The sequence below is a fragment of the Pogoniulus pusillus genome, chromosome 7 (assembly GCF_015220805.1).
Source record: "Pogoniulus pusillus isolate bPogPus1 chromosome 7, bPogPus1.pri, whole genome shotgun sequence".
NCBI lineage: Eukaryota > Metazoa > Chordata > Aves > Piciformes > Lybiidae > Pogoniulus > Pogoniulus pusillus.
Genome location: NC_087270.1, coordinates 39,451,680 through 39,473,002, shown reverse-complemented (window position 1 = coordinate 39,473,002; position 21,323 = coordinate 39,451,680). Strand labels below are relative to the sequence as shown.

The window sequence follows — 21,323 nt, the reverse complement described above, 5'->3', positions numbered from 1 at the left end:
CCATGGCACTAAGTGCCTCATCCAGGCTTGGCTTCAACACCTCTAGGGACGGCAACTCCGCCACCTCCCTGGGCAGCCCATTCCAATGGCACAAAAGAAACTGAGCATTACAGTTCAAGGCTTTTCATACAGGTACTATTTGGGGCATACTTAACCAGGGAAAGAGAAAGGTCTGTGGGGACAGCTCATGCTGCCCAGGGTAGCATTAATTATGTGGTTCCAGATAACAACTGATGTATGATGCAGTTAGGAGCTTGCGTCACAGCTCAGCGTAGTTGCTGTGTTGCTTTTATCTGCAGCAAATTAATCAAATCACAGAATGACTGAGATGGGAAGGGACCTCTGGAGCTCATTTATACCTCTAGGTGCTGTGCTGGACTTGTTTTCCTTCGACTTCATGCTAAGACTAGGTCTGGGGCTGCTTATCCTGTTGTGTCGATCTCCCCATGTGCACTGAGCGAGAGTAAAGGCATAGTTACAGTGTAGTAAATTACTGTGACACATGATGCCAACTTTACTTTTGATAAAACATGTGTGAATAGAAACTGATTTAAGGCAAACTAACTCTGCAGCAGCATGAAGAGGTGGTCTTAGAGAGCAGTCTCAGGGAAACGCTGATGTCTTTCTCACTGTTGAGCCCAAAGTAGTTTTTCCCCATCGGTGTGTTTTTTCCAGTTACATTTTTAGCTATGTTATGAAGTTTATGCTAAGCAGTTCCTGGCAGAGGGCATAAACCAGCAGTAATTATGCTGGAATCTGATATGCTTGTTTTTGCAGTGGTGGTGGAAGATTGAAAGTGGAAAGCAGTAAGAATCTCTGGAGATCTGCTGAAACTTTGCTAATTCATAGCTATTGTTGGAATTGTTCCCTTTCCCCTGTTTTGAATGACTAAAACTTTCATTATATTTTGGTGTGCCAGAGGCTTCTAAAAATGATACAGTGTTGTGTTTCAGCTCTGTAAATGCTGTGTGGATTTGTGCCACTGAGTAGTATCAGTCAGTTGTGTAGTTTGAATGGTGGTCTGGGCACTACTGAGATAGGATGGCAAGGGCAGAGTGTAGAGTCACAGTATCACAGTATTATTAGGATTGGAAGAGACCTCACAGATCATCAAGTCCAACCCTTTACCACAGAGCTCAAGGCCAGACCATGGCACCAAGTGCCACGTCCAGTCCTGCCTTGAACAGCTCCAGGGACGGCGACTCCACCACCTCCCCGGGCAGCCCATTCCAGTGTCCAATGACTCTCTCAGGAAAGAACTTTCTCCTCACCTCCAGCCTAAATCTCCCCTGGCACAGCCTGAGGCTGTGTCCTCTCGTTCTGGTGCTGGCCACCTGAGAGAAAAGAGCAACCTCCTCCTGGCCACAACCTCCCTCAGGTAGTTGTAGACAGCAACCTGCATCTGGGGAGAAGTAAACCCCTGCACCAGCACAGGTTAGGGGCTGACCTGCTGGAAAGCAGTTCTGCAGTGAGGGACCTGGGAGTGCTGGTAGACAGGTTCCCTGTGATCCAGCAACATGTCCTCGAGGCCAAGAAGGCCAGTGGTCTCCTGGGATGCATTAGGAAGAGTGGCCAGCAAGTAAAGGGAGGTTCTGCCCTAGTGAGGCCACATCTGGGTCCAGATCTTGGGCTCCTCAGTTCAGAAAAGCCAAGGAACTACTGGAGAGAGTCCATCACAGGTTGCAAAGGTACTAAGAGGTCTGGAGCATCTCATTGATGAGGAAAGGCTGCGAGTCCTGGGGCTGTTTAGCCTGGAGAAAAAAGAAGAGTGAGAGAGGCATTTTCTCAAAGCTTACCAATCTCTACAGGACAAGTGTCAAGAGGATAGAGCCTGTCTCTTTCCAGTGGTGCCCAGTGATGGAGCAAGGGGTAACAGGCACAAAATGGAACACAGGAAAGTCTACCTGGACATACAGAAAAAAAGTGTTTCCTGTGAGGGTGCTGGAGCCCTGGATCAGGCTGCCCAGTGAGGTTGTGGAGTTTCCTTCTCTGGAGAGATTCCAAACCTGCACGCACACAATCCTGGGCAACCTGCTGTGATCCAGCTTTAGCAATGGGTGTGGACTAGGTGTCCTCCAGAGGTCTCTTTCTACCCCTACCATTCTGCAATTCTGTGTCATTCTGCATAAAAACCCCAAAGCTTATCAGGGAAGTGGCAAGGTGTTTAGCTTCCAAATCAGTTTGCTCTTTGGGAACCTCTTTCACTACACTAACTCCAGAATGGTGTGAATTAGTTACTTGAATTGTGACTCCAATTCAGTGAAATGTTATTAATCATAGAATCAACCAGGTTGGAAGAGACCTCGAAGATCATCCAGTCCAACCTAGCACCCAGCCCCAACCAAGCAACCAGACCATGGCACTAAGTGCCTCAGCCAGGCTTTTCTTGAAGACCCCCAGGGATGGTGCCTCCACCACCTCCCTGGGCAGCCCATTCCAATGCCAATCACTCTCTCTGTGAAGAACTTCCTCCTAATATCCAGCCTATACCTACCCTGGCACAACTTGAGACTGTGTCCCCTTGTTCTATTGCTGGTTACCTGGGAGAAGAGGCCACCCCCCACCTGGCTACAATGCCCCTTCAGGTAGTTGTAGACAGTAATAAGATCACCCCTGAGCCTCCTCTTCTCCAGGCTAAACACCCCCAGCTCCTACAACCTCTCCTCATAGGATTTGTGCTCCAGGCCCCTCACCAGCTTTGTTGCCCTTCTCTGGACATGTTCCAGCACCTCAACATCCTTCTTGAATTGAGGGGCCCAGAACTGGACACAGCACTCAAGGTGTGGTCTGACCAGTGCTGAGTACAGGGGCAGAATAACCTCCCTTGTCCTGGTGGCCACACTGTTCCTGATGCAGGCCAGGATGTTCTTTTTCAAAAGGTAAAAAAACATCTGGCTTGTCAGCTCATGTCCTGCAGTCTCCATGTCTCTTTTGCCCTGCTTTCCAGCTGCCTACTTGCCACCTCCCACCTTTCTTCTCCCATCTGCCCAGTTCTGATTTAGGCAAGAAGCAGGATGTGTTGTGACTGATAGAGAGGATGTGCTGATTTGCCAGCTGGCTGCTGTGTGTGAGCTGCTGGGTCAGACAGAATAGATAAAGTTTAAGCTAGGCTTGCCTCTTCCCAGCAGTGTTTCATCTCTACTTGTTTACTGAAGGGTTAGGGTTTTCCCCACCTGATTTGCCAGATCTCGGATATATTTCATGTCGTTGTAACTTCCCTCTCCTTTTGAGCCTGAAAAGTCAGAACAAAAATCAGCCTGAGCTATAAATGCTTGAAGTTGGAATCAAGTTTATCATGTTCCCATCTTCCTTTATAGGCTGGCTTCCCTCCATGAATTGATCTCCCTGGATAAATGGTGTCTGGGGTAGTGTGCTGTGAAAACATCCTTTTCAAGCTGTACTGGGTTTCCTCTATTGGCAACATAAAACTTTCAGTAGAAGAATGCTGACTTCAAGATAGTTGAATGAACCATCAGAATTCCCCTTACAGAAGTTCAGGGTGATGTTAACAGGCCCCTTGGAACGAGTCTTATCCTGCAGAAAAGGAGAATCTCTTCCAAGTAGAATGGCATTTCATATGCCAGCCTGAACTTATGCAAGAGGCTTTACCCAGGCTGCAGCCAAGAGAAGATCTTGTCTGCTTGTCTTCTTAAGCACCTAACTGTTGTTCATAGAATCATCATAGAATCATCATAGAATCAACCAGGTTGGAAGAGACCTCCAAGCTCATCCAGTCCAACCTAGCACCCAGCCCTATCCAGTCAACTAGACCATGGCACTAAGTGCCTCATCCAGTCTTTTCTTGAAGACCCCCAGGGACGGTGCCTCCACCACCTCCCTGGGCAGCCCATTCCAATGCCAATCACTCTCTCTGTGAAGAACTTCTTCCTAATATCCAGCCTAGACCTACCCTGGCACAACTTGAGACTGTGTCCCCTTGTTCTATTACTGGTTGCCTGGGAGAAGAGGTCACCCCCCACCTGGCTACAATGTCCCTTCAGGTAGTTGTAGACAGTAATAAGATCACCCCTGAGCCTCCTCTTCTCCAGTTGTTATTACTGCCATTACTCCATTGGAATTTTAAGTCATAAACATCTGAATCTTATGGGGTAAGAGTGCTCAAAACCAGACTTACAGACCTTGGGCTATGACCTGTGCAGTAGCTTTTATACCTTTATCCACCTAGGAACAAATCAATGTATTTCCCAACCAGCCCACAGGGCGCCTGAAGAATTGCAGCTTGCAGTCATAATGCTGTGAAATGAGATTGCTTAGTCCACAGGAAAATGAGTACAGTTTGAAGCACAAACACACATGGTTTGGGATAACTGTTTGTAAAAACCCCTGGCTATCAAACAGCTTAATCAAGTAAAGTCCTGAAGAATATCATAGTTCTCTGGTGTCCTGACCTGGCTTAACACAGTCAGGATTTCACCTTGTACTGATTAAAGCCAGTTTTAACTTAATTAAAAAACAAAACAGAGTTTTAGCCACTCTTATATCAAAGAGTGTCAGTGAGATTTGAGTTTGATTCCATTTCCTTTGTTAGAGATTCTGAGACACTTCCTCTGTGCTAATTCAATGCTTCTTAAAGCACTTCACAGATTTATCCCTGGCATTTTTACAAGCAAGCAGAAAGAAGCAGCTAAACAGAGAGGAGCTCAGCCTAAATAAGGAGGCCCAGCCAGCTCCCATGAGTGATGTTAGAGTGACCATCAACCCCCTTCCTGCCTAACTGGGGGGCCACCAGGCCCCCCCAGCCTTCAGTCCCCTTCCCAATCACCCAGTGTGCTCCATGGGAGCTCGCCAGTGATGAGAGGAGGATCCCTCTGCCCAGCTGGGCACAGCTTGGACACTACTTTTCCTGGGGCCAATTAAAAAGGGGAGTGGGCAGGGAAGGCACAGTGGTCACACCTGGGGTGGGAGGAGACTCCAACAGAACCCAGGTGCTCTGGGTTGGGGGGGAAAAAGGGGAAAATGCAGTGTGGGGTGGGAAAGGGGCAGATATGGTGAGAAAAGGGAGGTGGTGCTGAAAGGAGGGAGATGGAGAGGAAAAGGGTGGGGAGAGACAGGATGGAGATGGAAAGAGGAAGATGGGAAAAGAAAGGAAATGGAGAGGAAAGGAAGAAAATAGAAAGAAAAGGAGGAAGATGGGGAAAATAAGAGATGGAGAGGAAAGGAGGGAGATGGGGGAGAAGGGAGATTTAAACAAGTAATAAAAATGAAAACTGGACTGTAGTGTTTGCACTGCAAGCAGCCTTTTCATGAGCAGCCCTTTGTCATTTCTGCCTGGAGTGGTAACCAGACATCTTCAGTGGCTTACTATGTTGGCTGAAGAGCAAGTAACACCTGGCCAATCAAAATGAAAAAGAAAACCAAATACAAATGATATATATATTATATATATGTGTGTATGTGCAAAGTGTGAGGTCTTTCAGCAAGTTCTCCATGGGACAGCAATGTGCCCTTGTGGCCAAGAGGGCCAATGGCATCTTGGGGTACATCAAGATCAGTGAAGGAGACTCCACAACCTCTCTGGGCAGCCTGCTTCTGTGCTCTGTCACCTTCACTGTAAAGAAGTTTCTCCTAATGTTGAGGTGAGACCTTCTATGTTCAAGTTTCCCCCTACCCAGGGGAGGTCTAGGCTGGATTTTAGGAGGAAGTTGTTGGCAGAGAGAGTGATTGGCATTGGAATGGGCTGCCATTAGGGTGGAGTTGGCGGAGTTGCTGTCCCTGGAGGCGTTCAGGAGAAGTCTGGATGAGGCACTTGGTGACATGGTCTAGATGACTGGATAGGGCTGGGTGCTAGGTTGAACTGGATGATCTTGGAGGTCTCTTCCAACCTGGTTGATTCTGTGATTCAGTGGGTCTATGAAAGGTGTGTCCAGCAGGTGTAGGGAGGTTCTGCCCCTCTCCTCTGCCCTGCTGAGACCACACCTGGAATACTGAGTCCAGTTTTGGGCTCACCAGTTTGAGAGAGACAGTGATCTGCTGGAGAGAGTCCAATGTAAAGCCACAAGAATAATTAGGGGACTTCAGCATCTTCCCTATGAAGAGAGACTGAGAGATCTGCAGCTGTTTAGTCTGGAGGGGAGAAGGCTGAGAGGGGATCAGGTCAATGGCTACCAGTGTCTGAGTGGTGGGTGTCAAGTGGATGGGGCCAATCTCCTTTTGGTGGTGTACGCTAATAAGACAAGGAATAGTGGATACAAACTTCAACTTAGAAGGTTTCACCTCAACATGAGAAGAAACTTCTTTACAGTGAAGGTGACAGAGCACTGGAGCAGGCTGCCCATTGAGGCTGTGGTGTCTCCTTCTCTGGAGACTTTCAAAACCCACCTGCGTGATCCTGCTTTTGGCAGCAGGGCTTGGACTCGACCTCTGGAGCTCTCTTGCAAGCTCTAATGTTCTGTGGTATTACTAAAGTATCACTCACAGCTGGGGCTAGGCAGAGAAGTTTATTGTGCTTGAATGTGTCATTTCATTATTCAAGGTTCTATTGTTTCCTAAATGAACAGGAGCAGTAGTGGTGTTGGACCTGTGTTCATGGACCCAGTTGGTAATTGCTTTGGCTTTGGTGTTTAAACTGTGCCTGGGGTCTGTGAAACCAGTAGCATGAAAACAAATGTGTCCTGGCCAAGGAGCTTTATACCTTGTAAGAGCTAGTTTAAAAATAGATGAGCTGCATATCTTTATTCTCTCTTGAAGCAGCATGTACATTCAGTTGGTTGCAACACATCATAGATTCAACCAGGTTGAAAGAGACCTCCAAGATCATCGAGCCAGGGGAGTTGTTTTAGAGTACTCTTGTTTCCTTTTTTCAATTTTAGAAACCCTAGATATGTTAAATTCCCACTAATTCTATTAAACATTGAGTTTAATATGATAAAAGAAGAGAGTCTGTGAAGGAAAGCCCTGTCAGCCTGTGTTCAAGGGAAACTATGTAGCTGAGAACATCACAGTGGCATCCATCAGTAGCTCAAATGTTAAGTTTTCCTTTCCTGTTCTAGGCCTTTTTGCTGGATTTGAGTTAGATGTGAACTATTGGCTGTCAGCTAAGGAACAATAGCAAGTCCTGGGTGTACCTCTGAAATAGCATCATCCCTGGGGGGAAACCGCTGGATTTCCACTGCGTGGATGCTTTAGGAGTCCTGCAATGATCATGTTGCTGTGGTGCTCCTTTTCATTCTCTGCTTTGCAGACACTGGTTTGGGCATGGGTTTTGGCATGAGCAGTGTCCAGGTGACAGCTGTACACGAGGTACTAAAAGAGAGGAGATAGAGACTAGATCTAAGGAAGAAATTGTTTATGCAAAAGGTGGTGAAACAGTGGCCCAGATTGTGCAGAGAGATCACAGTATCACAGTATCATCAAGGTTGGAAGAGACCTCACAGATCATCAAGTCCAACCCTTTACCACAGAGCTCAAGGCCAGACCATGGCACCAAGTGCCACGTCCAATCTTGCCTTGAACAGCTCCAGGGACGGCGACTCCACCACCTCCCCGGGCAGCCCATTCCAGTGTCCAATGACTCTCTCAGTGAAGAACTTTCTCCTCACCTCCAGCCTAAATCTCCCCTGGCACAGCCTGAGGCTGTGTCCTCTCGTTCTCCGCCTCAGGTTGGACAGGTCTCTGAGCAACCTGCTCTAATCAAACATGTCCCTGCTCAGTTCAGGACAGTTGGGCTGGAGGATCTTTAAAGCATTCTATGATTTTGTGATCTTTTCAGCATTAGAACTACTTGTAATTCTTTACAGTTTGTTACAAGTTGTCAGTAGTTGGATCCTTGCAGGTTTTTTGGTTAGTGGCATCCTTAACCATAGAAAATGTTCTCTGTACACATTGCTGTGGTCTCTGATTTGTTGTAGGAGGTAGTCCCCTGTTTTGTAGGTGATGCTGTTTCTTGGTATTTAGCTTTTCATCACCTCTAAGATGGACTGTAGCAGTGTGCCATACTTGGGCACAGACCTCCCTTCATGGAATGAGTGGCCCAAAATTTAACCCAGTGTTTGATCTGTGATCTCAGCAGTGATGATTGCCGTCTACAACTACCTGAGGGGTGGTTGTGGCCAGGAGGAGGTTGCTCTCTTCTCTCAGGTGGCCAGCGCCAGAACGAGAGGACACAGCCTCAGGCTGCACCAGGGGAGATTTAGGCTGGAGGTGAGGAGAAAGTTCTTCCCTGAGAGAGTCATTGGACACTGGAATGGGCTGCCCGGGGAGGTGGTGGAGTCGCCGTCCCTGGAGCTGTTCAAGGCAGGATTGGACGTGGCACTTGGTGCCATGGTCTGGCCTTGAGCTCTGTGGTAAAGGGTTGGACTTGATGATCTGTGAGGTCTCTTCCAACCTTGGTGATACTGTGATACTGTGATACTGTGATTACAAGAGGACAATTCCTGCCCTAGTCCTGCTGTCACACTGTTACAGATACACACAATTTCTGCTTGGTTTGTAGCCACAAAGGTGATCCAAGGGCTGGAACACCTCTGCTGTGAGGATAGGATGGGGAGCTGGGGCTGTTCAGCGTAGAGAAGACTGGGGGGACCTTATAGGTGCCTTCCAATACCTAAATGGATCACAGTATCACAGTATCATCAGGGTTGGAAGAGACCTCACAGATGATCAAGTCACAGTATCACAGTATCACCAAGTCCAACCCTTTACCACAGAGCTCAAGGCTACAGGGACTTTTCATAAGGTTATCTAGTAGCAAGCACTAAAGAGAATGGTTTTAAGCTGAGGGGAGAGTAAGTTTAGGCTGGATCTCAGGAGGAAGTTCTTCAGTATGAGGGTGGTGAGACTCTGGAATAGGCTGCCCAGGGAAGTTGTGGATGTCTTCTCCCTGGGGATATTCAAGACCAGGTTGGATGAGGCCCTTAGCAACCAAATCTAGTTGAGAGGCATCCCTGCCCATGGCAGGGGATGTGGAGTAGCTGATCTCTGCATTCCATTCTGACCTAAGCCATTCTGTGATTCCCCATGGATTTCAAGTGGGGCTGCCCATCTTTCCATGTGTTTCTGGGCAGCTGGAACCACAGTGCGCAGCTGCAGCGCCAATGGATTCTTGTGTGTGCAGTGCGATGCTGCCGTAACGCAGTCTGCACCCTTAACACCTCCCTCAGGGAAACATTTGGCCACTTTATTCTCCTCTTGGTCCAAAGTATACAGAGCAAGCTCAGCTCAAGTTAGCTGTCTGTATCCTGTCTGCTGCGTGTTGGGTTTCTTAGATGCACTGCTCCTGTTTGCTCGCATTTGGATTAAGTGAGGCTGTGAGATGTGGGTTTGTGTGTTGGTGCAACTAAGATTGATGGTTTACATAGCCTAGCAGAATCCATCCTCCTAAAAATGTGTATGTGATCACAGAATCAAAGAATCAAGCAGGTTGGAAGAGACTTCCAAGATCACCCACTCCAACCTAGCATCCAGCCCTGGGCAATCAACCATGGCACTAAGTGCCTCAGCCAGGATTTGCTTCAACACCTCCAGGGATGGTGGCTCCACCCTGGGCAGCCCATTCCAATGCCAATCACTCTCTCTGACAACAACTTCCTCCTAACATCCAGCCTAGACCTGCCCTGGCACAACTTGAGACTGTCCCCCCTTGTTCTGTTGGCATCCTGGCCTGCATCAGGAATGGTGTGGTCAGCAGGAGCAGGGAGGTCATTCTGCCCCTGTACTCTGCACTGGTTAGACCACACCTTGAGTACTGTGTTCAGTTCTGGGCCCCCCAGTTTAGGAGGGACATTGAGATGCTTGAGCGTGTCCAGAGAAGGGCAACGAGGCTGGGGAGAGGCCTTGAGCACAGCCCTACGAGGAGAGGCTGAGGGAGCTGGGATTGGTTAGCCTGGAGAAGAGGAGGCTCAGGGGTGACCTTATTGCTGCCTGCAACTACCTGAAGGGTGGTTGTGGCCAGGAGGAGGTTGCTCTCTTCTCTCAGGTGGCCAGCACCAGAACAAGAGGACACAGCCTCAGGCTGTGCCAGGGGAGATTTAGGCTGGAGGTGAGGAGAAAGTTCTTCCCTGAGAGAGTCATTGGACACTGGAATGGGCTGCCCGGGGAGGTGGTGGAGTCGCCGTCCCTGGAGCTGTTCAAGGCAGGATTGGACGTGGCACTTGGTGCCATGGTCTGGCCTTGAGCTCTGTGGTAAAGGGTTGGACTTGATGATCTGTGAGGTCTCTTCCAACCCTGATAATACTGTGGTACTGTGATACTGTGGTTGCCTGGCAGAAGATAGGACTTCCGAGATTATATCCATATTGCTGCTTTAATCCAATACTCTGTCACACTTTATTCAGCTTTTGAGGACTGGAATAATCAGCTGCAATGTCATAATATAACCCAACTTTGGACCAGAGCTGGGAAATATGAACATAACTGCTTCCTGAATTGAGAATATCATCACATTTCTGAGTGCTGAACTCAACCTCAGAATCCAGGCTTGCTATTCTCTTTATTTTCAACAGTTACCTTCCTGTTATCTTCCTGTCTTTTAAATAAGAGCACCCTTAAAAGCCACTTAGCAGTTTCCAAGTAAAGTCCTTCAGCAAAATGCTCCACTAGCACTTAAGAGCACAGAAAGCCAACAAAACCCTCTTGCATCTCTCTGAGAGTAATTCAGACAGATTGTCTGGTATATTCTGTGTCTAGACTAAAGCCCTAGTAAAGGAGGTTCCTTCAATACACCTCCATATCTAGGACCCACCCAGGAGCACCAGCAACAAGTGAGAGTCTGCACCAAGTGTGCTGTTGAGGACCTCGAGAGAGCTTTTATCCAAACGTAGCCAGGTGGCAGGAGGAAAAGTGGTCGTGTTGGTATTGCTTACTGGAATGAGCCTGCAACATCACAGTCATGGGGTAACCTTGACCTAAATTATCATCCTGTGTGGTGGCTCACACCAGCTGCTGCTATCCAAGGTCACTGTTGTTGCTGTTATGTCAAACAGAAAATGCATTTTAGATCCAAGCCAGAGTAAAAAGAGATGATGGACTTGCTTAATAAAAATTATTTCTGAGAGGCAATGCTGAGAAGTGACTATTTTTATACTCTCTTCTTAACCCACATGAGCAGCCAGAACTCTGAGAGTAATCTTACATGGCTCCTGTGTCCTTCTGCTGCTCTGCCCAAAAGAAATCAGTGATGCTTGTCACAAGACTTTATTTGGTGCTGATGTCAAGAACTTCCTAATTTCCTTTGAAAGGGCCAGGAGAAGGAGAATATCACTTCTTTGCTGTGTGTTTGCTGCATTTCTCCAGTCTCCAGTCTGTGGGGAGGCTGCATAACTTGCTGTCAGGGCTGTGACCAATGCTATGCTGCTATTTTAAAGGTCACTCCAGTAATTTCCTTCTTGTTTAAAGAATCCCAAATGAAAACCAAACAAAACAAACAACAGCGCCACCAAAAAACAAACAAGCTTTTCGGTTCTGCACCTAAGGGATTAGATGGTGTCACTTCAGGTAGGCAGCTGGCACCAGTGGTGTCCCCCAAGGATCAGTGCTGGGCCCGGTCCTGTTCAGTGTCTTTATTGGACCAGGGGATTGAGTCCAGCATCAGTAAATTTGCAGATGACACCAAGCTAGGAGCAGCTGTGGAGCTGTTGGAGGGTAGGAGAGCCCTGCAGAGGGACCTGGCCAGGCTGGATGGGTGGGCAGAGGCCAATGGGATGAGATTGAACAAGGCCAAGTGCAGGGTTCTGCATTTTGGCCACAACAACCCCAAGCAGCACTACAGGCTGGGGCCAGAGTGGCTGAACAGCAGCCAGGCAGAGAGGGAGCTGGGGGTGCTGGGAGAGAGGAGCTGAAGCTGAGGCAGCAGTGCCCAGGTGGGCAGCAGAGCAAATGGCATCCTGGGCTGGCTCAGGAGCAGTGTGGACAGCAGGACAAGGGAGGTTCTTCTGCCCCTGTGTTCAGCACTGCTCAGGCCACTCCTTGAGTGCTGTGTCCAGTTCTGGGCTCCTCAATTCAAGAAAGATGTTGAGGTGCTGGAAGGTGTCCAGAGAAGGGCAGCGAAGCTGATGAGGGGCCTGGAGCACAGCCCTGTGAGGAGAGGCTGAGGAGGGAGCTGGGGGTGTGCAGCCTGCAGAAGAGGAGGCTCAGGGCAGACCTCATTGCTGTCTACAACTACCTGAAGGGAGGCTGTAGCCAGGTGGGGTTGGTCTCTTCTGCCAGTCAAGCAGCAAGAGAAGAAGGGGACAGAGTGTCAAGTTGTGCCAGGGGAGGTGTAGGCTGGATGTTAGGAGGAAGTTGTTGTCAGAGAGAGTGATTGGCATTGGAATGGGCTGCCCAGGGAGTTGCTGTGCCTGGAGGTGTTGAAGCAAAGCCTGGCTGGGGCACTTAGTGCCATGGTCTAGATGACTGTCTAGGGCTGGGTGCTAGGTTGGAGTGGGTGATCTTGGAGGTCTCTTCCAACCTGGTTGATTCTATGATTAAAGGAATTACTGTCCTCTGCTCATTCTTTTGAGAAAACAAATGTTTGCTCTGCTGTCCCAGCAGTCATGGGTAAAATGAGTTGGGCAAGTCCAAGGGCTAGACTCTTAAATAGCTCTCCTGAAGTTCCTGTTCCAGTGGTTTTGGAAATGTTTATGTTGCATGGGTGTTTAAAAGATGTGGAGATGTGATGCTAAAGGACATGGTTTAGCACCAGACATGCTGGAGGTAATGGTTGGACTCACTGCTTTTAAAGATGTTTTCCAACCCAAACAGTAGTGTGATTATGTGACTCTAAAACCACTAAAACTAACAGGCTTTGGTTTTCTTTTATCTTTTTTTTTCCCCACCCCCAACCCTGTACCAAAACTTTCCTGCTCCTGATGCTTTGGAGAACAGTCGGAGCCAGCCAAAGGTAAGGGCTTCTGTTGCGCTTTAAATCCGTGTGTGAAAATTGTCTCCTCTCTTCCTCACTTTTGGGCTCTCCAAATATTAAAAGCATTTTGAGAAACAGCTCTGCAGCCGACCAGCTGTTGAGGAAGAAACTCAAAGCATCTCCTTGCTGCAGAGGAGTGCCTCTAAAGCCTGTGCCAAAAAATGAGTCACAGGAACAAATGAGAACATCCATCCTCACTGTTGCAGACCATGAATGGGAGGCGACTTGTGATTTGTGGGCTTTTAAAAGCATTTCCCTGCATTTGTGTTAAAGCAAACTCATTTTGGTGTCAGTGGCATGCAGATAGGCATCTCTGTTCTGGCATATCAGAATTCAGCATCATCAATATGCTCATAGAGCAAATGGTGTTCACTTAGATGCTTTGAAGGTGTGGGGTGTTATATGTTTAATTGCCTAATAATTTCAAAAGAGCAAAACAACCTTAATTTTAAACAGACTGTTGTCTGTTTAAAGATGTAAAGTAACTACTTTTACCTTTTGATTCTGGGACATTAATGTAGTATAAGGAAAAAAGGCAATATATTTTGAAGATAAGGGATTTAAATGTCAATGATTTTGCTGTAGGAACATTGTCACAGCGCAGGGTGTGAGTTTGGACATGTTGTATGTATGGATTTGCAACTCTTGCTTACATTTTCTCCTTAAATACTTAAGGAAGACTTGCTTTAGAATCATAGAATCAACCAGGTTGGAAGAGACCTCCAAGATCATCCAGTCCAGCCTATCACCCAGCTCTATCCAGGCACTAAATGCCTCATCCAGTCTCTTCTTGAACACCTCCAGGGACAGTGGCTCCACCACCTCCTTGGGCAGCCCATTCCAATGCCAATCACTCTCTCTGTGAAGAACTTCCTCCAGTACAGAGCACCTGCAGTACAGGTTGAGGGGTAATCTGTTGGAAAACAGCTGTGTAGAGAAGGATCTGGGAGTCCTGGTGGAAAATAAGCTATCCATGGGACATCAATGTGCCCTTGTGGCTAAGAAGGCCAATGGAATCCTGGAGTTCATTAAGAAGAGTGCATCCAGCAGATGGAGAGAGGTTCTCCTCCCTCTCTACTCTGCCCTAGTGAGACCTCACCTGGAACATTGTGTCCAGTTCCTGGGCATCCCTATTCAAGAGGGATATGGATCAACTTGAAAGAGTCCAGTGGAGGGCTACAAGGATAATTGAAGGACTTTGTTGCTATGTTGCTAGAATAGAACATGGAAATACAGTAACAGATAAAATGAATCTTTCAGAAATAATGGAACAAAGATTCTGAGATATGGGAATGAGTGGCTGGCATGGTGCACTTTCTGTGCTGATGTGAGCTGCATAGAGCCTGGAGAACAGCTCTTCTGAGGAGTAGCTGAGGAAACTGGGGTTGTTCAGCATGAAGATTAGGAGGCTCAGGGGGAGACCATTTTGCTCTCTCCAACTCTCAAAGGAGGTTGGAGCATGGTGGGGCTGGTCTCTTCTCCCAAGGAACAAACAAGCAGTAACAGAACAAGGGGGCACAGTCTCAAGTGGTGCTGGGGGAGGTCTAGGCTGGATGTTGTTAGGAAGTTGTTGTCAGAGAGAGTGATTGGCATTGGAATGGGCTGCCCAGGGAGGTGGTGGAGTCTCTGTCCCTGGAGGTGTTGAAGCAAAGCCTGACTGGGGCACTTAGTGCCATGGTCTGGTTGATTGGCTAGGGCTGGGTGCTAGGTTGGACTGGATGATCTTGGAGGTCTCTTCCAACCTGGTTGATTCTATGATTCTGAGTGCTAGGACAAGAGGAAACAGGCTTAAGTTGTGCCAGGGGTGGTTTAGATCCGATGTTGGACAAAACTTTATTTATGAAAGTGTTATCAAACATCCCTGGGGAGGTGGTTGAGTCGCCAGCCTGGGAAGTCTTTAAAAGGCACATAGAGGTGATGCTGAGGGACAGAGTTAGGTGATGGCTGGACTCCATGATCTTGAAGGTCTTTTCCAACCAAAACTATTCTTTGATCTCAAATGACACAAACCTCAGCTGTCTGGCAGTGCAGAACATTTAAAGGAGAAAAAGCAGCTGTGTTAAGCTTAGGGGAGAAATAAATCAACCAAAGAGCAGCAGAAGGACCTTCCCCTTCCCTATGTCCTACAGAGTAATTTTTACCCGAGTGAATGTAGGTCAGATATTACCCTGTTTTTTTTGCTTGCAAATACATACCCGAGGGAGTTGGTTTTGCAGTTGCCTGTCCCAAAATGGCTTAGTGAAGGTCAGCTTTCATGCTAAAAGGTGCCTGTGGACCTTGAAATGGATTTACCACAAACCTGAAACATTTCTAGTTAGAAAGATGGCAGTGCTGCTTTCTTGTGGTGGTAAAACTCATTTGTTCTATATTGTTCTTTACAAGTATTAGACTTGGGTGATGACTGCTTCTGTTTGTCAGCAGTATATAAATTCATGCTCCTCTTGCATGGAAAGAAGATCCTACCCTAAGGCGTGGTTTTAATTTATGCAGATGAGAGATGTGGAGAGATGGAAGGCAGAGACAGCCAGGGGACATCTGTCAGTTTGCAAACCAGAAAGTCTTGTAACAAATGAGTCGCATGGATGACTTCAAAGAGAGAAGGAGAGCTCCTTGACCTCCACTTGATTGCCACATGGAGAGCTTGGAATAGGATTCAAAGGGAGAAATAAATGCAAGGCACAGGCTTGGACACAGGAAGATTTGGTGCTTGTTTAGATTTCCAACTCATCAGAAATGCACCATTCTGTTGGAGTGTGTCTTACATTCTAAATGGGCCTGAGGAGCATCTTAAGCAAAGTAACACAGTGCTGCCAGAATTTGAATACCATATTTTTGTTTGGCTAGAATTTTTATGAGGTATCCTCCTGGTTCTTTTCCTACAGGTGTTTGCCTACGATCACTGCTTTTGGTCTATGGATGAGTCTGTCAAAGAAAAATATGCAGGTAAGATTTGCTGTAGCTTTGTGCTTGTTGTTTCCGAGTGTGAACGATCTGTGTCCAGTTCTGGGCTCCTCCATTCAAGAGAGATGTTGAGAGACTGGAATGTGTCCAGAGAAAGGCAACAGAGCTGGTGAGGGGCCTGGAGCAGAGCCCTGTGAGGAGAGGCTGAGGGAGCTGGGGGTGTGCAGCCTGGAGAAGAGAAGGCTCAGGGCAAACCTCATTGCTGTCTACAACTCCCTGAAGGGAGGCTGTAGCCAGGTGGGGTTGGTCTCTTCTGCCAGGCAAGCAGCAAGAGAACAAGGGGACAGAGTGTCAAGTTGTGGCAGGGGAAGTCTAGTCTGGATGTTGGAAAGAATCCAAAAAGCTGTCTCAACAGATTTCATTCAATTGCAAAATAAGTGATACATGCTGTATTTTCCTACTGCATATCTTGTGCTGTGCTTATCTCCTGCATTGTTTTGATTCCTTCTCTGCAAAAATCTCCTCATGATAGTATTAAACATCTTTTACAGGAAAATTATCTAGTGCTCTGCTTATTGCCCTAGATTAAAATCAACTGAGGGCTGTTGAAATATACAAGTTGTGTATGTTTGGAAGTGGTTTCATTTACCAGTGGATTAAATTCTGCTGTTGGAAGTTAATTTTTTGCTGATAGAACTTCTGAGGATGAAGGCTGATAGGATGCTGGTTTAAGCACATACAGGTATAGACATCACTACAGCTGGATGTTAGGAGGAAGTTCTTCACAGAGAGAGTGATTGGCATTGGAATGGGCTGCCCAGGGAGGTGGTGGAGGCACCGTCCCTGGAGGTGTTGAAGCAAAGACTGGATGAGGCACTTAGTGCCATGGTCTGGTTGATTGTTGAGGGCTGGGTGCTAGGTTGGACTGGCTGAGCTTGGAGGTCTCTTCCAACCTGCTTGATTCTGTGATTCTATGATTCTGGTTTTTACAGTAGCACAAATCTGGAGCATTTCTCATGGTCTTGCTCTTGTAGAGTGAACAAATACTGGGTGCTAAATACGTAATTTGGGCAATGACAGAAGGAGAACATTAATACATAGATGCATGGAATGTTAGGGGTTGGAATGGACCTCTAGACATCATCCAATCCACCCCCCTAGTCAAAGCAGGGTCACACAGGAACACATCCAGGCAGGTTTTGAAAGTCTCCAGAGAAGGAGACTTCACAACCTCTCTGGGCAGCCTGTGCCAGTGCTCCAGCACCCTCACAATAAAGAGATTCCTCCTCATGTTGTGGTGGAACCTCTTGTTTTCCAGTTTATACCCATTGTTCCTTGCCTCATTGCTGTGCACCACCAAAAAGACAACTTCATCTTGCACCCACCCCTCAGATATTTATAGACATTGAAAAAGATCTCCTTTCAGCCTTCACTTCTCAAGACTAAACATCCCCAGTTCGCTCATCTCCATCTAGAAGAGATGTTCAAGTCCCTTAATTATCCTCATGACTCTCCATTAGACTCTGTCCAGCAGATCCCTGTCTCTGGGGTTGTGCAGCCTGGAGAAGAGGAGGCTCAGGGGGGACCTCATTGCTGGCAACTCCCTGAAGGGATGTTATTGCCAGGGGTGGTTGATCTCTTCTGCCAGGCAACCAGCAACAGAACAAGGGGACACAGTCTCAAATTGTGTCAGGGCAGGTCTAGGCTGGATGTTAGGAGAGAGTTTTTGCCAGAGAAGAGTGATTGGCATTGGAATGGGCTGCCCAGGGAGGTGGTGCAGTCACCATCCCTGGAGGTGTTCAGGAAAAGCCTGAATGAGGCATTTAGTGCCATGGTCTGGTTGATTAGCTAGGGCTGGGTAATAGTTTGGACTGGATGATCTTGGAGGTCTCTTCCAACCTGCTTGATTCTATGGTTCTTGAATTGGAGAGCCCAAAACTGGATTAGTGTTTCCCCTTTTTTAAGGTAATTGAATGTAACTTTATAGTAAATTAAAAACTTGTGGGGTTGCTAGTTCATGGAATCACAGAATGTTAGAGGTCGAAAGGGACTTCTAGAGATCATCCAGTCCAACCCCCCAGCCAAAGCAGGATCACCTAGGGCTGGTCACACAGAAATACATCCAGGTGGGTTTTGAAAGTCTGCAGAGAAGGAGACTGGTTGCTTTTATTGGTGCTTCTACAGAGGTAACCAAAGGATCCAACTCAAGGGATGGGCAGAATCAGTTGCTTTGTTACAGTGTTAGCTTGTGTGTTTTATTTCTTAGGTCAAGATGTTGTTTTCAAGTGCCTTGGAGAGAATATTCTTCAGAATGCCTTTGAAGGCTACAATGCTTGCATCTTTGCCTATGGGCAAACTGGTAAGTCCTTTATGGGTGTAGGTGAAATAAGTTGTTGACACAAAAGGTCAACTCTTCTCACAGCTGTTGTGACATTGTTTTTGGAGACCTGCCTTGTAATGGAGATGAATATTTTTATTCTTTGTAACATCAGATAGGAGGTGGACAGGATGAGAAGTGAGATTTTGTTGCTGCTGGCTGCCCTCATTTCTCACAGTGGAGATGATAATCTTTGGAATGATCATGGTGATCCTTGAGTTCAGTCCATTACTCATATTTTCCACTTCTGCAGTTAGAATAATCTTTAATCATCATTTTTAGTCTGTATGTCAAAATGAACATGGCCATGCACCTGATTTTCCTCATTGTTGTCCATGGGTGGGTGTTAGTGGGTTGTGTTCTATGGCTGTAAGAGTCTTCTCTGTCAGTCTAAACTGAATTTCCTCTGCTTCTCCTTTTAATTGGTCTTTATCCAATCTGTGTTTTGGTTACTTTGAAACAGAAAACTGCACAAATACCTTCCTCTGAAAGGCAACATGTTATCTTTTTCTTTGCTTCCTTCCCATCAGCAAAAAACTGTACACTAATCATAGATTCAATCACACAGGATCTGGGAAATCATACACAATGATGGGTACTGCTGACCAACCTGGATTAATCCCTAGACTTTGCAGTGGACTTTTTGAAAGAGCACAGAAAGAAGAAAATGAAGAGCAGAGTTTCAAAGTGGAAGTATCTTACATGGAGATATACAATGAGAAAGTCAGAGATCTTCTTGACCCAAAAGGGTGAGTGATTTGTGTAGTGTGTTGTCGTACACTCTTTCTTTCCTTGATAGATCCCACCTAAGGCATTAACATGGGATGGCTTTTGCCTCTTCATGATCTGTGTCCTTTCATTTCAAACCAAAATAAAGTGGTAAGACTAAAAGCTTGGAGTAAACTCCCTCTCATGCTAGCTTTTATCAAGAGACCATAATGTCCATGTCAGCATTTTACACGTAGACATGTAAAGGCTGTTTTATTTGCATACAGTCCTTGTTCTGTGCTTTAGTATGACATTTCTAAGGCCATCATGTTTGGGATCTATCAGTGAGAAACTGTAATGTAACTGTAAATGTTGTCTTAAGTTGCTCATCTGCTTACAAATCATTACTTTCTCTCCCAACCAGAAGCCGTCAGTCATTAAAAGTTAGAGAACACAGCGTTTATGGTCCCTATGTAGATGGCCTATCCAAACTAGCTGTGGCTAGCTACAAGGTAAGGATATGGGAGGGATCTGAGGATTTGAGGGAGCTGGGGTTGTTTAGCCTGGAGAAGAGGAGGCTCAGGGGGGTCTCATTGCTGTCTACAACTACCTGAAGGGAGGCTGTAGCCAGGTGGGGGGTGGTCTCTTCTGCCAAGCAAGCAGCAAGAGAACAAGGGGACACAGTCTCAAGTTGTGCCAGGGGAGGTCTAGGCTGGATGTTAGGAGGAAGTTGTTTGGAGAGAGAGTGATTGGCATTGGAATGGGCTGCCCAGGGAGGTGGTGGAGTCACCGTGCCTGGAGGTGTTGAAGCAAAGCCTGGCTGAGGCACTTAGTGCCATGATCTAGATGACTGGATAGGGCTGGGTGCTAGGTTGGACTGGCTGATCTTGGAGGTTTCTTCCAACCTGCTTGATTCTATGGTTCTGTGATCAATTTTATGAAAAGTCTGCACTGACATCCTAAATACTATCCCTTAAGTAGCACAAAATTAAGCTCCTTCTAGTTGCCACGGTGGTAATGTGCATTTTAGAGCAAGAGAGCTGTAGCATTTGTTGCATTGTGATCACCAGGGAGAACAAAACTTAGAGCAGAAACTCATCTTCATCCTGGACTGCTGAAGAATTCTGGAAGTAATTCAACTACTTAATGAAACAGTTTTCCTCCCAAACTGTACACTGAATCCTTGAGAAAGTGCTCTGTGATTAATAACAGAACCAGGGTTTAGCAGAGATGGGCTTTCAGTGCCACATTTTGTCACTTTTTTGGCTGTCAGGCTATTCTCTGGTAATCTCCCTTACCAGTAGCACACAGACACACTGGAACTATAAAATGCTTGTTTACAAGGCAAATACTTGAGAACAGTGCCTCAGACTTGCCTGCTGAGTGGTAGATGTTTACATATGACTTCTCAAAATGGCCAGATATCTAAGAAGCATTAATGTACTGTGAGAGAAGTGAGTGATTCTGGGATGGCATTCTGTTATCTTAAGCCAAACATGAAAATGGTGTAGTCCTTCCTATTGCAGTCTATCCAGGATATTGCTCTACCTCTCTCTGGTGATTTCTGTTGAGACAGATTGCATGCTTTCCAGATTACCCAGCAGCTTTGTGTGGTACAGCATGCAGAGTCAGAATGCTCTGTGGTGGTCTTCTGCTTGATTCATTTTTGGCTTTCCTTAGCATCATCCAGGTCAAATAAAAGTTAAGCCCAAAGAAGTTTGAACTGTTGTACAGGATTTCTGTAAAACCCAGAAGCAGGGGAGTTAGCTTGGAGCATCACAAGTTAACATATCAGAGGACTTCATAAGCTTTTATATATAGAAGGAGAGTCAGCATGGCTCTGTTCCATAAAGCTTTGAGCTGTGTGTTGGTATTGCAGATTTCAGGAGCATGTGCTTGACAGCTGAGGCTAAAGTGTCAATGCTGTTCAAGCATAAATTGCTGTTTCCTTGCCTTATTCTTTTGAATATTGCTGTTCTTGCCCTGGACTCAGCACTGGTCAGGCTACCCCTTCAGTGCTGTGTCCAGTTCTGGGCTCCTCAATTCAAGAGAGATGTTGAGGTACTGGAAGGTGTCCAGAGAAGGGCAGCACAGTTACTGAGAGGCCTGGAGCACAGCCCTGTGAGGAGAGGCTGAGGGAGCTGAGGGTGTGCAGCCTGCAGAAGAGGAGGCTCAGGGCAGAGCTCATTTCTGTCTACAACTGTCTGAAGGGAGGCTGTAGCCAGGTGGTGTTGGGCTCTTCTGCCAGGCAAGCAGCAACAGAAGAAGGGGACAGAGTGTCAAGTTGTGCCAGGGGAAGTACAGGCTGGATGTTAGGAGGAAGTTGTTGTCAGAGAGAGTGATTGGCATTGGAATGGGCTTCCCAGGGAGGTGGTGGAGTCACCATCCCTGGAGGTGTTGAAGCAAAGCCTGGCTGAGGCACTTAGTGCCATGGTCTGGTTGCTTGGCCAGGGCTGGGTGCTAGGTTGGACTGGATGATCC

At 46.9% G+C, this 21,323-nt stretch overlaps 1 protein-coding gene across 3 annotated transcripts in view; it reads left to right on the top strand.

The window, feature by feature from the left end:
• KIF13B (kinesin family member 13B) overlaps positions 1 to 21,323 on the top strand; it is a 190,703-nt gene that overhangs the window by 58,959 nt on the left and 110,421 nt on the right. For 2 of the 3 annotated variants that reach the window (XM_064146679.1, XM_064146676.1), the window contains exons 3-7: positions 12,820 to 12,835; positions 15,739 to 15,799; positions 18,024 to 18,116; positions 18,703 to 18,883; positions 19,267 to 19,354. In XM_064146679.1, the coding sequence (XP_064002749.1) occupies positions 12,820 to 12,835; positions 15,739 to 15,799; positions 18,024 to 18,116; positions 18,703 to 18,883; positions 19,267 to 19,354 (439 nt within the window). The remainder of the gene's footprint in view (positions 1 to 12,819; positions 12,836 to 15,738; positions 15,800 to 18,023; positions 18,117 to 18,702; positions 18,884 to 19,266; positions 19,355 to 21,323) is intronic. The other variant, XM_064146678.1, reaches the window with a different exon arrangement.